This window comes from Callithrix jacchus, chromosome 1 (assembly GCF_049354715.1).
Source record: "Callithrix jacchus isolate 240 chromosome 1, calJac240_pri, whole genome shotgun sequence".
In the NCBI taxonomy this organism is placed as follows: domain Eukaryota; kingdom Metazoa; phylum Chordata; class Mammalia; order Primates; family Cebidae; genus Callithrix; species Callithrix jacchus.
In genome coordinates, this window is record NC_133502.1 from 69,662,263 (window position 1) to 69,688,053 (window position 25,791).

A 25,791-nucleotide genomic window follows, 5' to 3' on the forward strand; every position below is an offset into this window, starting at 1 on the left:
AATAGCTCTCCAGACCCCCAGCTGGCCATGTGGTGAGTTCAGGGCCCAAATCAAGTAGTACAACAGCAATTGGGGAACTCCCTCTATCTGTTTTGAATGGATTCACACCAGCCCCACACCTGGAAAGATGGTGTCACAGTCTACAGTCGGGCAGGATTCTCCTGTGGACCCCTGGGAAGGGATCAGCGATCACTCTGGCATTACTGATGGTTCGCCCAGACTCCTGAACACTGACCATCCTCCTTGCCAATTAGATGTCAGGCTCATGAGGCACAGAGCTTCCTGGATCAGTCCCCAGATGTGCAGAAACAGCTGCAGGACTTGCAACCTCAGGTGCCAGCAGTGGGGAACAGTGGGACCCACTTTGTGATGGACGCTGCCTCTCCCTCAGGCCTTTCACCTTTGTTCCTTGGGGACTCCCTGGCAGAGACGACATTGTCAGAGGATACTACGGACTCCACTGGCAGCATCTCTCCCCATGGCTCGAGTGAAAAGAGGAGCAACTTCTTTCTGTCCTCAACAGAAGGACAAGTGGTCCCCCCAGGATGCTCTGATCAGGTGTCTCTGCTTATGAGCCCTAGGATTTTGGACACCTCCTCATATCCTGAGATTGACAGTGATCTTTTTGAGCCTTCCCACTTGACATCTTCTGCTGATGAAGGTAATTTTAGTAGATGACTTCCCTCAGTCCTCTTTTTTCACACACTTGCTTTGCCTTGCTCTAAACCCTGCCTTATTGTCTTCCCTATGGGAGAAAAGTTCATTGTTTCCACTTTGACCAGACACCAGTGCATTACCTCATTTAAGATTGTCATCAGCCCAGCCACCTGGGTGGTCATAACAGGTGAAATTAAGTATTGGCTTTCTCCTTTGACTGCAGGGAATTTTCATCTTTTTAGCTTAACGTAGTTGATAATCAATGTCAGGTGCCATCTTTAAGCTGGTGTCTGCCTTCAGGAACTTAGAGCTCATTTGCTTGTCTACAAGGGAGGGCATCGGAAGCACTCTCAAGTCAGCGTGTGGGTTGGAGGTGTTTCTAGACAGTCACCGGGGCTCCATTTCACACCAGTACCTAGTAGGTGATGAACTCGCTTCACTTGTTACATTTACCTTTGCAGTGTCTGATGGGAAAATAGTAAGATTTTAAAACAATAACTACACTTCCCCTCGAAGACTATACAAAATCTCTTCTTATTAAAATAAGGGCCCTCACTGCTATGGAGTAATGTACGTATTCCTAAGACCCTAAAATTCCTAAAAATTGGATAATCCATGCAAAGTGCTACTCAAGAGTCAATAAGTTAGCTATTATTGTTACAATCTGTGGCACGTTTATTTCATTTTTAAATATTTATGTTACAGTCACACTTGTCATTACTAATTTACATTTCTATTAGAACCCTAGTACAAATAGGCAATGAAGCTTTTTCTTTCAAATCAATTTAAAAAGCCACCAGTCTGCCTGCTGCCTGCCTATTTTTTTCTCACTAGCAGGAGCTCATCTTCCCCCTTACCTAAAATATGGGGTTTATTTGTTCTTTTGGAAATGTGTGAGCAATCAAAGATGATGACAGTCTTCAACACATTTATTCATAGCTTAAGAAGAACAAATTTCAGACAATCTTTCAATGGTTAATTTCAGAAAAGGACCAAGTTTGAGTAAAATGACAAGACGGATTACAGGCTTTTTTTTTTTTGTTTTTAAATGATGGAGTCTTTGTCACCAGGACTGGAGTGCAGTGCTGCAATCTCGGCTCACTGCAAGCTCTGCCTCCCGGGTTCAAGCAATTCTCCTGCCTCAGCCTCCTGAGTAGCTGGGACTACAGGTGCCCGCCACCACACCAGGCTGATTTTTGTATTTTTAGTAGAGACGGGGCTTCACCATGTTGGCTAGGCTAGTCTTGAACTCCTGACCTTGTGATCCACCTGCCTTAGCCTCCCAAAGTACTGGCATTACAGGTGTGAACCACCGTGCGTGGCCATTCTTTTTTTTTTTCCTAGTTTTTTGCTCACTTGCTTGGATAGTTCTAAGAATTAACAGTAACTTGCAAATTTAGTAGTGGCTAAGTGAGAGATTAGTCTTAATAGATTGTCTCATAGAGGAAAGCCCTCTCCCCAACAGAGCACCATCATAGTGACAAGTTATAATAAACTGAAGATGATTTTTGGGGACCAGCAAAACCTACCTGAAGCCACTTTGGTTCTATCACGGTATAGGAAGTAGTTCTAGAGTTAAAAATTATCTTTAGCTTTGTCATGTTCTCAGAAAGAAAACAGGTACCCCAACCCCTTTTGTTCAAAGACAAGGACTCCCAGGAGTTCCTGTCAGTGCCTTTATAAACCACTCACAAAATGTTTTGAGAATATCTCTTAAACTTGTTAAGGGGATTCATTCTCTAAGATTAAGAAAAAGAAGCCCTGAGTGATCTGGTTCTTTCTCTAGTGTGGGGGCAGCAATAGGGAAAACAGGCATCAGCCACTAAGACATGGATATTCCTATGAATGCTGCATCTCAGATGGTAGCAAAAGGGTTTTCTTTTTTCAGAAAATACTTTAGGAAAGATTATCTGTGTCTGTAAGCATTTCTTGAGGCTATAGGAAGGGATTCCAGAGTTTCTTTTGTGGGAACTACATGTTTTTTACAAGCACTTTCACCTTCCTTTATCTTCTTAATGTCCTGATACATAATTATCCCAATTTAAGGGTTGAGACAATTTTGATGCAAGAGCATAGCTGGTGAATGGACAGCTGGAACGGGAATCCGCTCTGTTCTATTCTTCTTTGTGCTCTTTTTCTTTCTCTTTTCTTTCTTTCTTTTCTATTTTTTTTTTTTTTTTTTGAGTTGGAGTTTCACTCTAAATCACCCAGGCTGGAATGCAGTGGTGTGATCTCGGCTCACTGCAACCTCTGCCGCCCCGGTTGAAATGATTCTCCTGTCTCAGTCTCCTGAGTACTTGGGATTACAGGCACCTGCCACGATGCCCGGCTAACTCTGTGCTCTTTCCTCTATACTCAGGGTCTGCAAACTATGACCTGTGTACCAAATCCTGCCAGCTTCCTATTTTTATGAATGAATTTCCCTTTTGTTTTAGATGCTTTCTCAATACAGTAGCAGAATAGAGTGGTTGCAGCAGATATTGCATGGCCCTCAGATCCTTCAATATATACTACCTAGCCCTTTACAGAAAAAGCTTGCCAACCCCTAGCTTTTGAAGCTAAGAAGTCCAAGTTTTTCCATGCAACAGCTACTTTCTTGAACATGAAGCAAGGGATTTGAATGACCCTGCTTGCAACTCTGTCACGCTGAAAGCTGTGCCACCACCATGTGCAGCATTTTGTTTTAATTTAGCAGGTTGAGACAACTCAGCTCTTTACCCAGAAATGTTTGCTTTAAATGCTGCAGAAAGAATCACATGACAGAAAAAATGCTTGTTTTGATGGTGGTCATTGCCAATAATGGAGTGGCTAAGGGTGCAGGAATGGATGTGTCAGCAGAATGTACCTTCTGCAGTTTGTTGGTTTTGACTGGAAGAATACTATCTTGGAGAAGCAATGCCGACCTTTTTTGGATGAATTTTGTTTCTCTAGGCAGGAGGTTTAGGCCTGAGTGCAGTGGTTCATGCCTGTAATCCTAGCACTTTGGGAGGCTGAGGCAGAAGGATCGCTTTAACCTAGTAATTTGAGACCAGCCTAATGAGACCCCCATCTTTGCAAAAAAAAAAAATTTAGAAAATTAGCTCAGCATGGTGGCACAGGTATCTCAGCTGCTAGGGATGCTGAGGTGGAAGAATTGCTTGAGCCCCGGCGGTTGAAGCCACAGTGAACTGTGATCACACCACCACACTCTAGCCTGGGTGACAGAGCAAGATATTGTCTCAAAAGAAGGGGGGAAAAAAAGGGAGTTTAAGGTCAATCACAATGAGTTAGAGAAGTGATCTTATAATCCTTAGGGCCCTGCTTCTGGACTGTGGCTTCTCACCCTTCCCCAGCCTCTCTTGGGATTTCCCAGGACTCTGTTCTCTTTCTACCTTCTTTTCCTCATTCATCTCCACTCTGGTTGTTCTCCCATGCCTTCTCTGAGGATACCTCCCAGTTACTCCAACAGCCTCTCCTAGAAATGACCATCACTAAAGCAGTCTGCAAGACCTGCCTGCCATCAGAAAGATCTTTCTTTTCTTGTCATCTTAATTTATTCTAGAATTGTGCTTATTTTTTTACATTATTCAAAAGCCACTAGAATTGTTTTATTTTCTTAGATAATCTTTAAATTCCCTTTTCTCCAGTTTTAATAACTTGCTTTATTGGCAGGTGCTGTTCAAGTCAGTAGAAGAACCAATTTCTTGTAATTCCTTCTCACCAGAGGTATTTGTGCTGCCTGTTGATGTAGAAAAGGTGAATGCTGTCTTCTTTCTTTTTAATCATAGAGTCTTAATTCTTTAGATAGTGTTGTTCTGATTTAAATCTGGAAACTTCAATTTGATGAAACATCACATATGTTTCCTTTCAGCATTTGATTGGTAGAGACTGCCAAAAAAACTAAGATAAAGGGTTCCAAGGCAGTGCCTGTGCTCAGCTGGAAAGTTTTCTGTGATTGATGAATGATGTCTGCCACTGGGCTTTCCCCAACCTAGGGCTTTGTACAAGAAATCCAATTTGAGGGCCAGGCATGGTGGCTCATGCCTGTAATCCCAGCACTTTGGGAGGCCGAGGTGGACAGATCACGAGGTCAGGAGATCAAGACCATCCTGGCCAACATGGTGAAACCCCATCTCTGGAAAAAAAAAAGAATCCAACTTGAGTTGTCTGTTGATTATAGTAAGCCAAATCTATGTTTCTGGACAATGTATGCTATAAGTCATAAAGTGACCTATGAAAACTCAGTTAAATGAATTTAATTCCACTTAAATAGAGCTTCTTGATTTTTCAAATCTAATACGCCCTCCATGAAAAAAGTTGATTATGCTTGTATATTAATTGATTTCTTTTTCTGCAGGAAAATTCCCACTTTTATGTTGCAGATATGATTATATCAACAATGGAGAAAATGAAGTGTAACATTCTGAGTCAACAGCAGAGAGCTGGAGTAAAGAAGCAGCCCTTGGGTTACTTGGGAGTGATCAGCCTGACTCTGAAGTGACTTTTGATACCAACATAAAGCAAGAATCTGGGTCTTCCATTTTTTCATACAGTGGCTATGAAGGCAAGTTGGGCAAATATGAGAAAGCTGTATGTTATGTATTTCACATATATCTCCTCTATAATATCCCCTTTATCCAAGACTCCCAGTAGAAGCCTGAAACTTCAGATAATACCAAACCCTAAATACACTACACATTTTTTGTTGTTCCTGTAACCAAACCAAAAGGGTTACTAAATGACCAGTGGGCATTTTAGTGCATTTAGTACAGTGTGGTATGCTGGACACATGGTGATTCATGTCCTAAAGGGGACATGGCAAGATAGTGTGGGATTTCATCATCCTACTCAGGACGGTGCACAATTTAAAACTTAAGAATTATTTATTTCTGGAACTTCTCATTGAATATTTTTGGACCACTTAACTGCAAGTAACTAAAACCATGGAAAGTGAAACTGCAGACAAAGGAGGACTAATTTATGTCTTTAAATCCTTTGTCTAAAAACGTCTTGAGTAATCTATGTAATCCTCACCATTTCTGCCATCTGAGTCGAAATTGATTATGCTCTATTCAGTTGTCCAATTCTATTTTTTTTCTAAATCTTAGACTTCATCCTACTTTTCTTTTTGTTGTTGTTGTTGCTGAGATGGAGTTTAACTCTTGTTGCTCAGATTGAAGTGCAATGGCACCATCTCAGCTCACTGCAACTTCCTTTTCCCAGGTTCAAGCGATTCTCCTGCCTCAGCCTCCCAAGTAGCTGGGATTACAGGCATGCACCACCATGTCTGGCTAATTTTTGTAGTTTTAGTTGAGATGGGATTTCTCCATGTTGGTCAGGCTGGTCTTGAACTCCCAACCTCAGGTGATCCACTTGCCACAGCCTCCCAAAGTGCTGGGATTAACAGGGGCAAGCCACCACACCCAGCCCTTCATAAGATTTTAATCTCTTAGATGGATGAGAGATTATCTTGTTTATATTTGTGTTTAGTATAATACCTTGTCTGAAATAGGTATTTTAATAAACATTTGTTTAGTGGTTGGGTGGAAATTGATGGTAGCTGAAACTTTAAGAAAACATGAATAAATATGAATATGTTAAATGAAAATTTATATTTCTATCCTCCAAATATAAATATTTATCTTTTATTAAGTATTTCTCTTGTGACATTTGTGGCAATAGATGTTCTTCCATGAGATAGGTTGGTATTATTCAAACTGCAGGTTGGTCCTGAGAACATTAAAAAAAACAAGGATAGAAAGTAGCAGAATGCATCTCACTGAGGGTGAGCAATGCTTTCTGAAGTTTTTTTTTTTTTAATCAGTTAAACATATTATTGTGTCTATACTTAGTCACAATGTAAATTGTATGTTACTGATCATGGGCAAAAGAAACACAGAGATGGGCACTATTACCCCTATTCTACCCATGAGGAAACTGAAGCTGGAAGTTGTGATTGTCCATGGTGACCCCGCTAGAATGGATTCTATCTTAAAATCAGGCCAGTCTACTGCAAAGACTTTCACATAACTTTTCTCTTTTTTTTTTGAGACGGAGTCTTGCTCTGTCACCCAGGCTGGAGTGCAATGGTGCGGTCTCGGCTCACTGCAACCTCCGCCTCCTGGACTCAAGCGATTGTCCTGCCTCAGCCTCCCAAGTACCTGGGATTACAGGTGCCCCTGCCAATATGCCCAGCTAATTTTTTTTTGTATTTTTAGTAGAGATGGGGTTTCACCATGTTGACAAGGCTGATCTTGAACTCCTGACCTCGTGATTCGCCTGCCTCAGCCTCCCAAAGCACTGGGATTACAGGCATGAGCCACTATGCCCAGCCCACATAACTTCTATGTAAACTATGCACTAGACTATTTCCCTAAACAACTATATTCATTTTTCTGTGTTTCTCTCCTATGTTTATTCAAATGACAGTTTTACAAATTTATATATAAAAATTATATAAATAATATAATTAATCGTATGATTATTAACACTATTATCAGCGTTAATAGTATTATTAATACTAATTGTACTAATAATATTAATAATCATGTTGCTGCAGTTTTCACTTTTTTTTTTTTTTGAGACAGGGTCTCACTCTGTTACCCAGGTGGGAGTGCAGTGGTGTGATCTCAGCTCACTGCAACCTCCACCTCCCAGGCTCAAGTGATCCTCCCATCTCAGCCTTTCAAGCAGCTAAGACTACAGACATGGGACACCACGCTGGGCTAATAATGTTTTTGTATTTTTTGTATAGATGAGGTTTTGCTGTGTTGCCCAGGCTGGCCTTGAACTCCTGGGCTCAAGTGATTCTCCTACCTCAGCCTCCTGAGTAGCTGAGACTACAGGAGCCTGCCACTGCCCCTGGCAGATTTACATTTTTAAATGATAGTATTTAATCATGTGATTTGCAAAATCAATTTCCTATTACTAAACGTTTAGATGCTTTCAATATTTTAATATTTTAAATGAGCTGCAAATAGCTCCTTTGTGATGAAAGCCTTCCTTCTTCTTTCTTCTTTCTTTCTAATGATATGCTTAGGATAACTCCCCAGAAATGGTATTAGGGATTGAAACACATGTTAGTATTAGTTTCCTAGGGCTGCCGTCATGAAATCCTACTAACTGGGTGGCTTAAAAACAACAGAAATTTATCTTTTCACAGTTGTAGAGTCCAAAAGTTAGAAACAAAGTCATTGGAAGGGTTGGTTTCTTCTGGAGGCTGACGGGGAGAATCTGCTCTATTCCTCTTTCCCAGCTTCTGGTGGTTGCTGGTGATCATTAGCATTCCTTGGCTGGTAGACACATCACTCCAGTCTGTCTTCCCATGGCATTCTCTCTGTGTACCTGTGTCTCTGTAGCCACATTTCCCTCTTTATGACACTGTTCTTATTGGGTTTATGGCTTACAATAATCCAGTATTGCTTCATCTCACCTTGAGCCTTCTGTCAAGGCTCTATTTCTAAACAAGATCACATCCACAGGTTCTGGGTGGACATGAGTCTTGGGAGGACGTAGTTTAATCCAGGACAGTGTTTATGTCTCCTATACTCTTCACCACCCTGTGAAGCTGAGATGGCTTCCCCTCCTTTCATCTTTTTAAACTTTGTATCATGGAAATTTTCAAACATACCTAAAGGTAGGCTGATACCATGATAAGCCCCCCCATAAACTATCAGTCTGTTTCACTTAATCATAGGGAATGCAAAAAGAACACAAAATTAGTTCCCTAAGTTTTTAATTCTTTATGTTGAAATGTTGAATTAACTTAAACGTTTACCCTCTTCCTTTCCCAGTTTCTATTTAGTTGGGTGTTGCAGGTTGTACAGTTTTTCTTTTTCTTCTCGTTGGTAAAAACCTCCTTTTCTTCTTTGTCTAGGTTGTGCTGTGTTACAGGTCAGCCCAGTGACAGAAACATTTACTTACCATGATGTGGCAAAAGAGATTTGCAAATGCGGCATTGATGAATTTGTTATTTTAGGTAAGATTTGGAAACTATTTGAATATAACTGGCTGCTTCCCTAGTCCCGTCTGTATATATATATACTGACATGCATCACATACAATACTACATTACAGTGGCATTCAAAGAAACTTCTAAAATCAGGTATGTCCCTGATACCTATCTATCTGTCTATCTATCTATCTATCTATCTATCTATCTATATCTAAAGAACATCTTTAGATAGATAGATAGATATAAAGATGTTCTTATTTCAGATGTCTTGATAGCTAATCTCTCATCTCACTTGTAGAGTTGAATGAAACAGCAGATATTCATTATGGTCAGATATCTCTTTGGCCTCTTGGTTATATCTTAGTGAAATTCCAAATGAAATCCCATCTTTCATTATTACCTGTACTCTTATTATCTGTTCTGTTCATTTCTTAGAACCTGAAGCATGGAGATGGTGAATAATTGGCTCTTCCTGAGATGCAGGGAGTGATTTTAGTGTTCTTTTTATAAAATGGACTGCGATTAAATGAAACAGACTAAAAGACCTTACCACTCTTTCTTTTATTTTCCCACAGAGCTTGGAGAGTTTAATGACATCACAGAAACCTGTAGCTGTTCCTGCAGCTTCTCTAAGAGGTATCTGTCTTCTGTGCACGGCACACATACACTCTTGGGCTGTCACCTCTGAGGCAGTGTGAACACGGCCTCTGACATTCTGGGCCCACTTCAACTAGTTCCAATGATTTGTTCCCATGAATCTAGGAGATTACACCTAGAAATGAAATAATCGCCCCCAAAGTTTCTATGGTGTTTCACAATATATAAAAGTCTTTTATATGCATTTTCATTTAATCCTCATTTCAGTAGACTAGACTGGGCAAATCATATATATGCATGTGTGTATATATCAACTTTTGTTTTTGAGACAGAGTTTTGCTCTTGTCAACCAGGTTGAAGTGCAATGGCCTGATCTCAGCTCACTGCAACCTCTGCCTCCCAGGTTCAAGCGATTCTCCTGCCTCAGCCTTCCCAATAGCTGGGATTACAGGTGCCTGCCACCACACCGGGCTAATTTTTGTATTTTTAGTCACCATGTTGGCCAGGCTGGTCTCGAACTCTTGACCTCAGGTGATCCACCTGCCTTGGCCTCTCAAAATGCTGGGATTATTGGTATGAGCCACCATGCTTGACTATATATTTATGTATTTTTAAACCTCATTTTGTAGACATAAAAAGTGACACTCATATAGAATGTGCTTCAGGACATGAAGGCTGTGGGTGTAAGCAGGGCGTGAATGCAGGTCTTCTGACCCTAAAGCCAGTGCTCTGTCACCACATATCCAAGTCTTAGTGCCCTCAATAAATAAAAGATGCTTTATTTATTGAACATGGAAGAGCTATGTTGAGTAAGATACCTGGTGAGTAATTGATGCATCATCTCATATCATGGCCTCTTCTGCATTTGTGGGGATGAGAAGAACAGTTGAAAACCTCAGGAAGACTCTGAACATACTCCTCATGAATATAGTTTTTCAGTTTTTGCATCTCTTACGTTTTCAGTGTCACTTATGAGCCAGACTTCAATTCTCCTGAACTATTAGCCAAAGAGTTATACCGCATGTTCCAGAAGTGCTGGATACTGTCAGTAGTTAATTCTCAGCTGGCAGGTTCCCTGACTGCAGCTGGCCCAATAGTAAGTATCACAAGAAATTGACCTGGAATCAAAAGTTCCTAAATCCTCATTTTACCTGCCCTGTTCACTTTAAACATTTGTGTTTCCTTGTATGGTAACTGGATATTAGGGGAGACTCAAAATGAATGAGGAAACTGGCATGTATTGAATGCTTGTAGTGTACCAGAGACTGTGCTCAGCAGTCCAGATTTTTTTTTTATTTTGAGATGGAGTCCACTCTGTCACTCAAGGCTGGAGTGTAGTGGCACAATCTCAGCTCACTGCAACCTTCGCCTCCTGGGTTCAAGTGATTCTTCTGCCTCAGCCTCCCGAGTAGCTGGGACTATAGGCACCCGCCACCATGCCCAGCTAATATTTTCATATTTTTAGTAGAGACAGGGTTTTACCATGCCTGCCAGACTGGTTTCCAACTCTTACCCTCAAGTGATCTGCCCACCTCGGCCTCCCAAAGTGCTAGGATTACAGGCCTGAGCCACCGTGCCCAGTCAGCAGTCCACATTTTAGTCCTCATAAGTATCCTATTAGGTAGAGGCTGTCCTTATTTTTATTTTTAAGTGGTGGACCCAGCCCTTCAGCAAGGCTGGTAAGCCGTGAAGCGGGAGTCATGCCCAGGCTGCCTCATTGGAAAGTACATGTTGGTTCCCTCATGGAACACAATGCCCTCAGAGTGACAGCCCACTGGGGTAGAGAGCATTGTGACAAAGGCTAAAGTCGGGGTAGGGAAAACGCCCTCACCATGCAGAGGAGGGAGTGTTTAATAGCAGGGAAACTTAGGAAGGCGATTGCAGAACTTGAGTTAAGTATTGGACTGGCCAGAACTATGGCAGGTAGAAAGGTTGGGGGAGGGTGTTCTTGGCAAAGGGTAGCTGCAGCAAACGTGGAGGGGCATGCTATGCTCTGGAGCAGAGTGATTCGGTGTGGTTGGGTAATACCTGTTTGTGAGTGTTTGTGCGTGAGAGGTTGTTCTTTATGGAAATAAGGTTTGAATGACAGTGGCCAAATTGTGGAGGATGTAGAAAGCTAATTTAAGAAGTTTGGATTTTATTTTATTTTATTTATTTATAGAGACAGAGTCTCACTCTGTTGCCCAGGCTGGAGTGCAGTGGCATGAGCTTGGCTTACTGTAACCTTTGCCTCCTGGGTTCAAGCAATTTCTGGCTAACTTCTGTATTTTTAGTAAGACGGGGTTTCACCATGTTAGCCAGGCTGGTCTCCAACTCCTGACTTCAAGGGATCCTCCCACCTTGGCCTCCAAAGTGCTGGGATTACAGATGTGAGCCACTGCACCCAACCGAGAAGTTTGGATTTTAAATAATAGGAAAATGCAGTGGTTGAGAGGGGAAGCACTGAAAATTTATAAGCAAGGGGAATGATCTTCATAGCACTGTTTCTGGGGAAGACTGATAATGATAGTATCTGTCAGTCTGTTGGCTAAGAGGAGTGAGGCTTCTGCTATTCATAAATGCACTCCAGGTCAGAATGACCTACTTACAGTAAATCTTAAGTCTGGAAATAAATGCACTAAAAATACTAAGAAGACCTCATCTGGGTGGTGTTTAAAGCAATTCTCTTGCAGACGGCTTTAGAGAGGTAGAGGGCTCTTGATGTGTCCTTCAGTTTGGTTGAAAACACTATTAATTTTTCATGGTAAATTTTAATGTTGGAAATACATTTAGATGTTCTTTTAATTTAAATTCTTTGAAATATGCTTGTTTAAGTTGTTCTAAATCATTTTATGTATTATGCAGGTCATAAATGAAGAGTGTGTCTGAAAAGACTTTGAATCCAGTATGAATATAGTACAGGAATTTAAATTTAAGTCTAGGATCAGAGGGACTGAAGACTATGCTCCTCCTAGATTTCAAATCATATTTAATATTCATCTACCACTCAAGTAAGTATGGGCTGCTGCTGGGACCTCTAATCCATTTGAAATACATTGGGACAGATCCCACCTGCTGTATGGCGGTAGGTGAAAATAACATAGATGCTGAAGAAGACAGGAAAACTAGATTTAGGAGAAGGAAAGTTGGCTGTATTTTCTGGCTTAGCTTTTTTTTTTTTTTTTTTTTTTTTTTTTTTTTTTTGGCCTCTTGTTTACCATGGACTTTTGGGGACTCTAAGTTTTGACAAGTTGAGAATTTAACTAGGCATTGCTAATTGTGAATATTACGCAGCAAGTCAATATTAAATGGACTTAAAGCGGACTTTTTTAAGGTGGCTAATATCAAAACTTAAAAATTATATACAATAATTTTGTTTTATTTTATTTCTTTATTTAGAGATATATTCTTTCCCTGTTGCCCAGGCTGGAGTGCAATGGCATGGTCTTGGCTCACCACAACCTCTGCCTTCTGGGTTCAAGTGATTCTCCTGCCTCAGCCTCCTGGGTAGCTGGGATTACAGGCACACGCCACCATGCCCAGCTGATTTTTATATTTTTAGTACAGACAGGATTTCACCATGTTGGCCAGGCTGGTCTGGAACTCCTGACTTTGTGATCCACCTGCCTTGGCCTCCCAAAGTGCTGGGATTACAGGTGTAAACCACCTTGCCCAGCCTGCAATAATTTTAAAAGACTGGACCACTTTACCTTCCAGAACAGTCAGTGTAAAAATAAAATGAATGAACAAATGTCTAAAAATGGAAAATTTAGTCTTAGGGAAAGCACTTCCAGTTAAAAAATGTAAGAGAGGCCAGGCACAATGGCTCATGCCTGTAATCCCAGCACTTTTGGAGGCCTAGGCTGGGGAGGCAGGGATCACCTGAGGTCAAGAGTTTGAGGTCAGCCTGGGCAACATGGTGGAACCCCCTCTCTACTAAAAATATAAAAATTAGCCAGGCATGGTGGTGCAGGCCTATATGTCCCAGCTACTAGGGAGGCTGAGGTGCAAGAATCTCTTTAACCCAGGAGGCAGAGGTTGCAGTGAGCTGAGATTATGCCACTGCACTCCAGCCTGGGAGACAGAGTAAACTGAGATCTCAAAATAAACAAAAGAAATGTAACAATGTAAATTAAAATGTTTGTTCTCTAAGAAGTAACAAAAGTTCTAAAAGACTAAACAACTAAGATTACACAAGAAAGGAAATAAACCTATATATTTAAAGTAATAGTTTAAGTGTAGTTTGTTCTGAGAGTATAGGACAGATTATAGGCAGAGATTATACACAAAACATTTTAACCAAGTATAGTTTTTCCATCCCTCTTGGTTTGTATTCAGTTTGGCGTGCAAACCGCCAAGCCTTACAAAAGGACCGGTGAGGGTTGTTGACTGTGCCCAAGGGAGGGAGAGAGGGTGGCTGTGCCCATGGAGATGCATTATAGATTATATCTTTTTTTTTTTCTTTTGAGAGACTGCCAAGAAAGTCTCTGGGGCTGCTTGGTCAGAACTCCCACTCTAGGCATTGTGAGGGGTCACTTTCCGTAGCCTAGGGTATCTTTTCTTTAGGGTTTTCCTAGGTCCTGAGCAGAGATTTGGCATATTTTTACCTTGGCCGTCTTTGCCAATCCTGAATTGTAATCAAATTTTATAACTTTCTTGGTATTTCCAAGTCATATGTAAAACTATGGCATAAACAGTTCAATAGAAAAATCCCTCAGCCTGGGCACAGTGGCCGATGCCTGCAATTCCAACACTTTGGGAGGTCAATGTGGTAGATACCTGAGGTCAGGAGTTCAAGACCAGCCTGGCTAACATGGCGGAACCCCATCTTTACTACAAATAAAAAACTTAGTCGGGCATGTTGGTGCATGCCTGTGGTCCCAGCTACTCGGGAGGCTGAGGCAGGAGAACCGCTAGAAGCCGGGAGGTAAAGGTTGCAGTGAGCTGAGATTGCACTACTGCACTCCAGCCTGGGCGACAGAGTGAGACTCCATCTCAAAAAAAAGAAAGAAAATTCCTCGATAGAATGGAATATCTCTTACCAGAAATATTTGATTTGATTTCTTTGTCTTACAGTACCTCTTATTCATCTAAATTTCTTTAAATCCATTTGTGAATTTCCCAAATGCATCACCTTTTGGTGTACAGCCTTTCTGAACTGTCTTCCTTATATAACATGTCTCTAGTTCTCTCTGGAGCTGGAATCCTGTGCATGGGCATTGAGACATCACAAAACCTCTTGGAGTTATTAGTGACACTGACTTCTGTTTTGGTTTTAGCAGAAGCTTTTAAAGAGTTCTAACTTTAAGACTGAACACAGTGACTCATGACTTTAATTCTAGCACTTTGAGAGGCCGAGCTACAAGGATGACTTGAGGCCAGGAGTTTGAGACCATTGTGAGCAACATAGACAGACCCTGTCTCTACAAAAAAAAAAAAAAAAAAAAAAAAGCCAGGCACAGTGGCTCACATCTGTAATCCCAGCATTTTGGGAGGCTGAGGCGGGCGGATCACAAGGTCAGGAGTTCAAAACCAGCCTGGCTAATATAGGGAAACCCCATCTCTACAAAAAATACAAAAAAGAAAAAAAATTAGCCAGACATGGTGGCACACGTCTGTAGTCCCAGCTACTTGGGAGGCTGAGATAGGAGAATCACTTGAATCCGGGAGGCAGAGGTTGTGGTGAGCTGAAATTGCGCCACTGCACTCCAACCTGGGCAACAGAGCAAGAAAAAAAGCCTAAAAAGCTGGGTATGGTGATGTGCACATGTAGTCCTAGCTACCTACACAGGAGACTGAGGATTGCTTGAGCCGAGCCAAGGAGTTGGAGGCAGTAGTGAGCTAAGATCATAACAGTGCACTGCAGCTTGTGTGACAGAGCAAGACCCTATCTCAGGGAAAAAAAAGTTAGTCACAGCTTTAAAAGACCCAGAGATTTCAACTAGAAAATTGTATTGAATAAATCTATTTCTTTCCCAAATGAAAAGTGACAAAATTAACGCCCTTAGTTGAGAAAAATATCACAATGGCAGTTTCTTTTCCAATTAGTGAAAAAATGTTCCATCAGCCTTCTCTGAAACGTGACTAGTTTCATTTTTTTGTATTCAGGAGGGACCTTGTGGTGACAGCCCAGAATTTTTTCTGTGCCGGCTGTGGAACTCCAGTAGAGCCTAGTAAGTATGGATAATGGATCACCTGCTTATTATGTGATGACAAAATCCAGAATAGTGAAGTAGGGCAGTGCATTACTTTTGTGCCTTTGATGAGAAGTTGTTTTAAGAGCATCACAGGCAGGACATGGTGGCTCATCCCTGTGTTCCCAACACTTTGGGAGGCTGAGGCAGGCAGGCAGATCACGAGGTCAGGAGTTGAAAACCAGCCTGACCAACGTGGTGAAACCCCGTCTCTATTAAATATACAAAACTAAGCAGGTGTAGTGGTGTGTGCCTGTAATCCCAGCTACTCAGGAGGCTGAGGCAGGAGAATTGCTTGAACCTGGGAGGCGGAGGTTGCAGTGAACTGAGATTGTGCCACTACACTCCACCCTGGGCTACAGAGTGAGACTCCATCCTGGGAATGAAGAAAAAAAAAAGCTTCACAGAAGCCCTCTTTTTCATGAGTAGGCCATCATGACTGATAAGGATGTGTGACCAATCAGGAATGAGACCAGGACCAGCCTCCTAGTTTTCTCCCTGTTGGGCATCAGCTCTAGCCACGTGGCCTTTTCCTGCCCCTTGAAAATGCCAGACTCAATTCTGACACAGGCATTTGCGTTTGTCATTTTCTGTCGCACAAATGCCCTCCCTGCTGACACCCCCATGGCTAATTCCTTTGCTTCTTTCACATTTTCACTCCAAAGTCACGAGGTCTTCCCTTGCTGCCCTATCAAAAATGCATGCCTTGCCACACTGCTGGCCACAAACAATCCCATGTACACTTTATAATTACCTATCCTTATGTTTTTTTCTTTATTTTCTTGTACAATATTTTCTTAGTTCATTCTTATTTTTTGTTCTTGGCACACTTTTTCTAAAATACTCTCATATTTTACTAATATGTGTTCAACACACAGATGGTAAGTTCTGTGAGGGCAGATGTATTGTCTGCTCTATTTCTTTAGTTCCAGCTTCTAGAAGATGTCTGGCATGTAGTTGGTCCTTGAAAAATATTTGTTGAGTAAAGGACTGGCTTAGCAAGGAGATAGCCAAACTTCTGTGAGAGATTTGAGGCAGTGATCTGAGTGGATCATTCCTGGGCCAACTGAGGCCTAGAAGATCAGGTTTTCCTGGGCCAGACATGGTGGTTTCTGCCTGGAATCTCAGCACTTTGGGAGGCTGAGGTGGGCAGATCACCTGACGTCAGGAGTTTGAGACCAGTCTGGCCAGTATGTTGAAACCCCATCTCTACTAAAAATACAAAAAATTAGCCAGGCATGGTGGCAGGCACCTGAAATCCCAGCTACTTGGGAGGCTGCGACAGAATTCCTTGAACCCTGGAGGTGGAGGTTGCAGTGAGCCAAGATCATGCTATATACTCCAGCCTGGGCGGCAAAGTGAGACTCTGTCTCCAAAACAAAAAGGTCAGGCTTTCTTCAATCAGGAATGCAAGTTTCCCCCTTGAGACTGGGAACCACTTGTTCTGCTCTGATGGTATCTGTAGGTCTGATCTGCAAAAGGCTGGAAAGAGGAGCTTTGTGGAAAGAGTTCCCTTGGCCTTTGACAGTCAGTTTTTGAAGGAAAAAGACTATGAGGAACTCCTGCTTCAAGAGATAAAAATAGCAAGCAGGAATCCATCGGGGCTTCCTCTCCCACACTGGATGATAATCTCTGATGGGCATCACCATTGTTGCTGCTTTTCATTGAATGACTCATTTTCCCAGCATGTCTAGCGGGGAATGTGTCTCTTTGGTTAACCACTGTATCCTGCTGCTTCCATTAATATTGAATGCCTGAGTCAGAAACTATGTCATATGACTATATCTACCAACTTTTGCGTTTTTTCCCTAAGCTTATTCAGGTGTGGAGATGTGTGCCTTCACTTTTGTACAGTGGCCTTCCCCCCAGGGAGCTTGCTTATCATCTTTTAAGGAAGACACAGTCATCAGCTGAGTAAATGTATGTAACAAAAAGTGACGTAGGCAATGAAAGAGTCAAGAGTGCAATGGGATTTACGGCGAGAGAGCTTTGAGCTTGAAAGCTGGGAGTAAAGTGATTGCCTACAGAAGTAGGGGTGCTCGTCATGTGCAAAGGGCCTGTGGCAAGTAAAAGGAATCCTGCAAGACCAGAGAGTAAGAATAGGAGGAGAAAACATGCCTCAGAGGTAGGTGGAGCACAGATTATAGGCAGCATAGAAATAATTTTGGGCTTTTCCTGTTAATTATCTTAAAAGTTAAAGGAAGTTTTTTTTTTTTTATCTTTCAGCTTTGAAATAATTTTTAGACTCACAGAAGAGCTGCAAAAATAGTAGAGAGAATTCCTGTATACCCTTCACCCAGCTTCCTCTACAGCTACCATCTTACATAATCATAGTATAATTATTAAATCTGAGAAATTAGCAAAGGATGTTGTTGAGAACCTGATGAAATCTGAATAAAGCCTATTTCAGAATCCAACTCAGAATTCCATGTTGAATTTAGTTGTCAGGTTTTCTTTAGTCGCCTTCAATTTCCACTCACTGAACATGAGGTTTTCGCCTTTACTAGTTTAGTATTTCCCAAAAATAAGGATAATAAACACCAGAACAATTAGAAGAAATACTCTATATTATTTACTTCCTAGTCCTTGTTGTTCTTAAGGTTTCGTTTATGGCTATTTTTTCCATCCTGGTTGCAATCAAGTTTCATACATTGCATTTAGTTATCATTTCTCTTTAGTTAGCTTTATTCTAGAACTGCACTATACAGTGTGGTAGCCACTAGCCCATGTGGCTATTTAAAATTAAATTGAAATTAAGAATCTAGAGTTCCTCAGTCACACTACCTACATTTCAAGTACTTAGTAGCCACATGTAACTCATGGCTACTATATTGGACAGCACAGATATAGAACATTTTTATTTTTATGGAAAGTTATCCTGGACATCTCTGTTCTAGAATATTTCCCTTCCACCCCACCCCTGACACTGACTTTTCATAAAATGAGAACAATTGTGTTTTAGAGCAGGATTTCTCAACTTATTTTGAAAAAGTTGTCTCTAGGTGCTATAGCTGATGAAGTTAGAATGAGTGATCGGTGTCCACTTGAGTTGAGCATTCTTTTAGTAATAAAGGATTCGGTGGCCGGGTGCGGTGGCTCAAGCCTGTAGTCCCAGCACTTTGGGAGGCCGAGGCGGGTGGATCACGAGGTCGGCAGATCGAGACCATCCTGGTCAACACGGTAAAACCCCGTCTCTACTAAAAACTACAAAAAATTAGCTGGGCATGGTGGCGTGTGCCTGTAATCCCAGCTACTCAGGAGGCTGAGGCAGGAGAATTGCCTGAACCCAGGGGACAGAGGTTGCGGTGAGCCGAGATCGCGCCATTGCACTCCAGCCTGGGTAACAAGAGCGAAACTCCGTCTCAAAAAAAAAAATAAAAATAAAAATAAAAAAAATAAAGGATTCGGTTACATTTTCATTCTTTAGAACTGATTCTCATTCTTGTCAATCAACTGTGAATTTTCTGTGTTAATTTCTAGCAGAGGTAATAGAGGTAATCCAAAATCATAGGTGTATTAAAGTCCAGATTGACAAGTATACTCAACAAACCAGTCACTGAGCTGAAAAAGGGATCATTTCCCAGTGGGCCTTAAGGCCCACAGAAATTCCTGTGCAAAAATCGAGAAACAGAGACAGAAAGTGACTCACCTAAGGCTTGCCACTTGAATGTGAGTGGCTGACTGACTGGCAGAGGGCTGGAAATCAAATCTAAATCTCCTGACCTCTAATTTCAGAGTGTGCACTGCCTCCCTGAGGCCCAAGTTTATAGTTCAATGGCTTAACAAGGGCTTTACTGGATTGAAGTCAACATTAAAAGACATTAGATTCCATTGGCAGAGTCTTTGCCCCCTTGTCTCTAATGAGAATTTGCCCAGTTAAAATTTTAACATTGGGTCTAACCTGAGAAATCTTGACTTTCAGCCTGAAACTCTTGAAAGGCTTGATGAACTTAGGAGTTCCTGCTACAAAGCAAGAGTCAAGAACCCTCTTCAGCAAAGGTGAGCTGGACTCAGTGGTTAATGGGAAATGAGATGGTTTAAATCATCACCCTCTCACCAATCATCAGGATAAGTTTCTTATAATATACGTGTATTGTGTTTTTAGGAGTGCTGGGGTTATCCAAGGTTCTGAGTAACATGCTACCACAGAAAGAAGGAGGTGCAGCTCAGCCCTGGTGACACACACACACACACACACACACACACAATTTAGATGCATAACTGGTAGTGTCCAGCCAAATAGTAGTATGAGGAGGGCTTTGAACCCATCCATGCTCCAAAGGAAGAGACACCTTTCCCTAATTCACACATCCATTTCCCCTCCTTCTCCCCCAACCCTGCCTCCTCCTCGAGCCCACGCATTATTACATAGAACACAATTAGGCAGGGCTATCAGGTTAAAGCATTGTTGGTGATGCTCTCATTAAAAACAACAGCACAGTCAAACAGGAAGCAGGCTTGCATATGAAATGTGATTAATTCTTTCAGACATGGCCCCTAGTGGGGCCACACCACCAGGACAGCAGCTCTGCTCTGCACTGTGCCTAGCTGTGTGCCTGGCCACCTCCCAGAGTGCTTCACACTCTCATTTCACACTCAGAGGCAGACAAGAGGACTGCAAAGGACTCATGTATCTCCCATGCTCTCTGAAAAGGACTCCCATTTCTCCTGGGTCCAAAAGTAACAACAAAAGTAGGTTTTCTTTGTAGTGCACACAACTTTTTCAAACTACACAGCTAAAACGGTGCCTGCTTTAAGTGCTATAGCCCTTAAAAGAAACCAAAGGTCAGCCTGCTTAGGGAAGCAGTAGGAACCATGAAAAAAGGATCAGGTTCCACAGACTTCCAGCCTCCTCTCTGTCCCTTCCCATCCCTTGGTCACATGGTCTGGGGAAGCTGGAAGCAGAGGGCAGGCTGAAAACTAACCAGATGTCCTTCCTTTCGCTGTCTCCAAGAGAATCCCAGCCTCTGTCTGAGCTTTGGGCAGGGGAAAGACAGGATTTAGAGAGCACTTAAGAGGGGTATTTTACAAATGCCTTAAGAAGCTAAAGGAGACTTAAAAACTGCAAGTGAGTACAAAGTTATGGAATTTGGGTTAAGATGCTGTTGAAAATAAATGCTAAGTGCCGCAAAGAAAAATTAGCACTGAGGCAAAAGATCTTTTAGCAAAGGAAGTTTTACTTTCTGGGCTGCTCTCACTAGCCATTTTGCCACAAGAGTACAAGGAACAAAGGAAAGGAGACATATTTGTCCTTATGCATTTGGGGTTGTTCTTACTGCTGTGTTTGATCTCTGTTGGCTGGAGCCAGACCTCACAATCCAAACTAAAACCTGATTGGTTCACAACTTAAAACTTTTCTATTCAGGTAAAAGCAATGGGGAGCCTGGACATGCCTGTGAGTACATCCAGCACAGATATCCTGGTTAAAGTACAAGAACATAGAACGTACCACATGCCTGTAAGCATGGTATGTCTAACAGCTACACAGGATAAGGCTTAATAAAGTTATTAACACTTATTCTCTAACAAGAAAGGAAACTTTAAACAGGGAGTTTTCTACTTCCCTCAGTGCTGTTAAGCGTGTCTGAAACTCATTGGGGAGAAAGGGATTTCAAAAGTATAGTCTGGAGGATTTCATAGGGGGAAAAAAAACATGATTATACCTCAGTGAGTGGAGACACTTCAATTAACTAGTGACACCTACTGCATAGGTTAAGTACTTTTTTCCCTACCAAACTGGAACATGAGCAGGAGACAGAGCAATGTGTAGGTAGCTTATTATCCACCATCACTCATTATTTGCTTAGTTTTTATACTGTACTAATATCCTCCCCGGTTGTAGCTGTCTGGGCTGTTTTGGTTTACATATTTCATGGGCATTTAGGTACTGGACACAAGGATTGAATCTGATGACATGGAGGCTGAGGTAGGAGAATTGCTTGAACCCGGGAGGTGGAGGTTGCAATGAGCCAAGATCCTGCCATTGCACTCCAGCCTGAGCAACAACAGCAAAACTCCATCTCAAAAAAAATTGATGACAAATTTGCAGGTATATTATAGCAGTGGGATTTTTCACTAGTATGAAGCTGTCACCCGATCTGCTGAAATTGCAAAGGCAGGAATTAATGGCATGGAACATATCACCAAATATTCCTTGGTCCCTTTTAGTTTGTCCTTGGAATTAGTTATCAGCTCCCTGCAAACCTTGTGCAAAGGCACGTGCAATCTGGATGATATTCACAGAACACTGAATGATATTGTGCCCAATCTAGAGACACAGGAAGTGGCACCATGAAGACCTAAATCACTTTATCATCCCCAGACCAAAAAGAAGGAAGCAGACAGGACACTGATTTAATATAAGAGGCTTCACATATGTTATCTCCTCTAATCTTTACAACAATTCTCAATTTTCCTGAATTTTTAAAAAAGATGAGGCTCCGAGAGGTTATTTGCCAAGGTCACCTAGCAGGTGTATGACAAAGTCAAGATTTTCATCAAGATCCATGTGACTTGAACCCTTGTTCTTTCTAATATACCCACTCTTTCTCCCTGAATGTTTCTTTAGATGGAGATTTGTGCTTAACTGCAGCCTCCAGCAGGCATGAGTAATTCACATGGAGGGCTTATGTACCCCCAAACCTAAAATGCAATAAAAAAGAAAAGGTGTTAAACATCAAAAAAAAAAAAAAAAAGGAAAGAAAGGGGTGGAAGCCAATGCCTACTGAGCATCTGTATGTGAAAGGCACTCTCTTAGCACTGCAAAGAATGCAGAGAAAACACCTGAAGATGCTTAGAATTCCATGCAAGGGCTCATTTACATGTCATTTTTCTCCGAAATATATATATATATTTGTGGTAAGGGCACTTAACATCAGACCCATCCTCTATTTTCCGTTTTTGTTGTGGTAAGAACACTTAACATGATATCTGTCCTCTTAACAGTTTTAGGTGTACAATACATTATTGTTGATTAAAAAGATATTACCTCACAACTGTAAGGATGGCTACTATTAAAAAAGATCATTCTGGTCACTTTAGACAACACAGATGAACCTGGAGGACATAACGTTAAGTAAAATAAGTCAGGCACAGAAAGACAAATACCACACAATCTCAAAAAGTTGAACAAATAGAAAAAGAGAGTAGAAAAAGAGACTGGGGGTTAGAGGATTGGAGAGATGCTAGTTAAAGAACACAAAATTCCAGTTAGATGCGAGGAATAAGTTGTAGAGATCTATTGCCTGTCATGGTGATTACCTCCATGCAGGAGAGCTCCGGTGAACTCTGGAAGCAGTGCAGGGGACTAAAGCCAGCTTTGACTACCCTTTAGAAATGGAATAAAATAGAAATGGGGCTGGGCAGCAGAAGTTCTGGGGTACAGTGAGCTGAGGTGAGACCTTCAAGCTTTTGCCCTCCAGGCCTGTGGTGGGGCCCAGTGGCATGAGTCAGCAAGGTATCAGCACTCCTCAGATAAGTGGTATTAACAGAATTTCCACAGCCACTTTCAAGTTAAATAAAGCTTTTAATAAAACAGTCCTATTCTTTGTCAATACCTGGAAATTCTCTCTTAAAGCAGTAGCAAAGGTGACTGTAGCAAGAGCTCAAAGGCAAGGCAATATCGAAAAGTGGATTGAATGGAAAATTAAAAATATAAATGTAGAAGATCTGTTTATATATTTTTCTTTCAGAAAACAAAGAAAAAACAGCTTCTTTGTGTTTCTCTCCTGTGACCACAGTCGCTCCTCTGTTGCGGAGGGAACATCCCTCTCTGGGCAGCGGAACCTCCTGGCACTTTGATCTCAGCTCCCAGCCTGCAGAACTGTGAGAAAATAAATTTAGATTCCACATAAAATGCCTGGTATCGGGCATATTGTGATAGCAGCACAAATGGACGAAGACATGTGTATATGCAATTTTGAGGACAGAATAATGACAGCTTCACCCAGAGGTTTTCACAGCAGTGGTAATGTCTGTGAGACCACACCACTACTCCTGCTTCCTCCTTTGAAAACTAAGGTGGTTGAGGCCATGGAGATCATGTTGATAGCTATTGTGTCTCCCATCATCCGCTGTGAGTGGCAACTGGAGAATTGGCAGGTGGCATTAGTAACCACGGTGGTGTTTTTTGACTACATGGTCTTCAGTATCCTCTTTGGCCTCCTGGCTGACAGATACAGCTGCTGGAAGATTCTGCTCATCTCATTCCTGTGTCTCCATGCTGACCTCATTTGCTTCTTCATACATCTGGTTTGTCTTCCTGCAGACGATGCTGGGTTGTGGCATGTCCGGCCACTCACAAGGGTTAATCATAAAGACGATTTTTGCCCACAAAATACCAAGGCTATATATTACCCTTGTCTCAGATGTTCTGGCTCATGGGCTCTCTGCTCATCATTGGCCTGGCCTCTGTAATCATCCCCACCATCGGGTGGCGCTGGCTCATCCATGTCGCCTCCATCCCAGGCATCATCCTCATCATGGCCTTCAAGTTTATTCCTGAATCTGCCCAGTTTAATGTCTCCACTGGGAACACTCTGGCTGCCCTGGCCACTCTGGAGTGCATCGCCAAGATGAACCACGTGGTCATGCCGGAGGGGAAGCTGGTGGAGCCTGTCCTGGAAAAAAAGAGGAACGTTTGCAGACCTTTTGGATGCTAAATATTTACGGACCACATTACAGATCTGGGTCATATGGCTTGGAATCTCCTTTGCCTACTGCAGGGTTATCTTGGGCAGTGCTGAGCTGCTGGAGCAGGACCTGGTCTGCGGTTCAAAGTCAGACTCTGAGGTGGTCGTGACTCAGGGGAACTCAGAGGAGAGCCAGAGCCCCTGCCACTGCCACATGTTTGCACCCACTGACTATCAGACCATAATCATCAGCATTGTTAATGAAATTGCTCTGAATCCTTTAAATATCCCGGGCATCAATTTCCTGAAAAGACAGCTGAGCCTTTCCATTACCATGGGATGCACGGCTTTATTCTTCCTTCTCCTTAACATTTGCACATCAAGTGCCGGCCTGATTGGCTTCCCCTTTGTGCTGAGGGCTCTGGTGTCTGCAAACTTCAACACCATCCACATTCACACAGCTGAGGTCTACCCCACCATGATGTGCACTTTGGGGATGGGAACCAGCGGCCCCCCGTGTCGCACTGGTGCAATGGTGGCCCCGTTTATATCCCAGGTTCTTATGAGTGCATCAATATTGGGGGTCCTGGGTCTTTTCTCATCTGTCTGTGTTATATGTGCCATTTCTGCATTTACTCTCCCGATTGAGACCAAAGGGCGAGTCTTAAAGCAAATTAAATGAAGACCTGCAAAGCTTCATCTACCAGACCAGAAAAATGACTTCCATCTATAGAACTGTGGTACATTACTTAAAAATTGGTTTTGCTTCTGTATGCTACTCCATGATAAAGTGATTATGATTAGAAAAAAAACTGGGTGAGGGCTGTGCATTCAGTATGCCCCTGGACTTACAGTGGAGTCATTGTGATGTAACCTGTCATAAACTGAGGAGCATCTGTATACTGTTCCTCCTCTCCCCAGGATATTGTGATTCAGCAGAACGATGAGAGCCACTTAAAGATTGTGGGGACCCGTGTGGACAAGAATGACATTTTTGCTCTTGGTTCCCTGGTGGATGATTACTTAGGGCTTGTAGGCTGAGCCTGCTGGCCTCCTACCCTTGGTTCTGATCTAGGAAGTGTGATTGTCACACTTACTGTGTTGTCCAGAGGTCCAGTCTGGCTGCTGTTGTGGAGACAAGGAAGGCACCTCATCCCCAGAAGGTTCTTCTTTTGGCTTAGCTACTGTTTTCTGATTTTTCGGTACGTGTCCTATGTAAAAAAGCCCTTGGTTCTCATGGAAGTGTTATTTTTTTTTAAGCAGGAACAATAACTCTTTAGGCATAAAAGAAAAAAATTCTGTGATTCGTATTTTTTTCCCTACAAAGGAGCATCCCTTGTAGATGGCAAGGATTTTAAAAATAAAGACAAAAAGCAAAAAAAAAGTGGTCTTTTAATGGTCATTAAAAAATAAAAAGAGAAAAAGCCTGAAAAAAAACCTTTATTTAAAAATACAGTGTTCTATTCCTTTTAAAATGTATACAGAAAAAGAATTTCAATAAAATAGGATTTAAAAACAGGAAACAAAGCCAAATGCTCATAAAAATCAAGAGAAATTGGTGAGACCCAGAATATCAAACCAACCAGAATAGCCAGGAGAGAGGCAGGGAAAATAGATGGAGAACAGCCACAGTCACACTGAGTTTTCCTTGAGTCACACCGAGTTTCCTTTATGTATATATATAGGAATATATATATATGGATGGCACAGCAGAAGGAAACAATTTTGGAAGTGCAAGCCTTCAAGGAGCAGGATATTATGATAAACCCCTCCTACAGAAAGGTATCATTTTTATCACTGA

At 41.9% G+C, this 25,791-nt stretch overlaps 2 protein-coding genes across 2 annotated transcripts in view; both read left to right on the top strand.

Annotated features, from left to right (window-relative positions):
• Positions 1-25,374, top strand: part of LOC100408946 (rubicon like autophagy enhancer) — a 47,681-nt gene extending 22,307 nt beyond the window's left edge. The window contains 14 exon segments of the mRNA XM_078348122.1: positions 1-661; positions 4,309-4,392; positions 4,994-5,200; positions 8,513-8,614; positions 9,166-9,226; positions 10,151-10,283; positions 12,032-12,177; positions 15,275-15,339; positions 17,174-17,280; positions 19,283-19,359; positions 23,100-23,570; positions 23,572-23,679; positions 23,681-23,984; positions 23,986-25,374. Of these exon segments, the coding sequence (XP_078204248.1) occupies positions 23,215-23,570; positions 23,572-23,679; positions 23,681-23,984; positions 23,986-24,672 (1,455 nt within the window). The 5' untranslated portion in view covers positions 1-661; positions 4,309-4,392; positions 4,994-5,200; ... (6 more) ...; positions 19,283-19,359; positions 23,100-23,214 and the 3' untranslated portion in view covers positions 24,673-25,374.
• Positions 128-25,374, top strand: LOC144576392 (protein associated with UVRAG as autophagy enhancer-like). The gene is given in 14 exon segments (XM_078348131.1): positions 128-293; positions 296-661; positions 4,309-4,334; positions 4,336-4,392; positions 4,994-5,069; positions 5,072-5,200; positions 8,513-8,614; positions 9,166-9,226; positions 10,151-10,283; positions 12,032-12,177; positions 15,275-15,339; positions 17,174-17,485; positions 19,283-19,359; positions 23,052-25,374. Coding segments are annotated over 12 exon segments (1,428 nt in total). The 3' UTR covers positions 17,275-17,485; positions 19,283-19,359; positions 23,052-25,374.
• Positions 25,375-25,791: the final 417 nt, after the last annotated feature.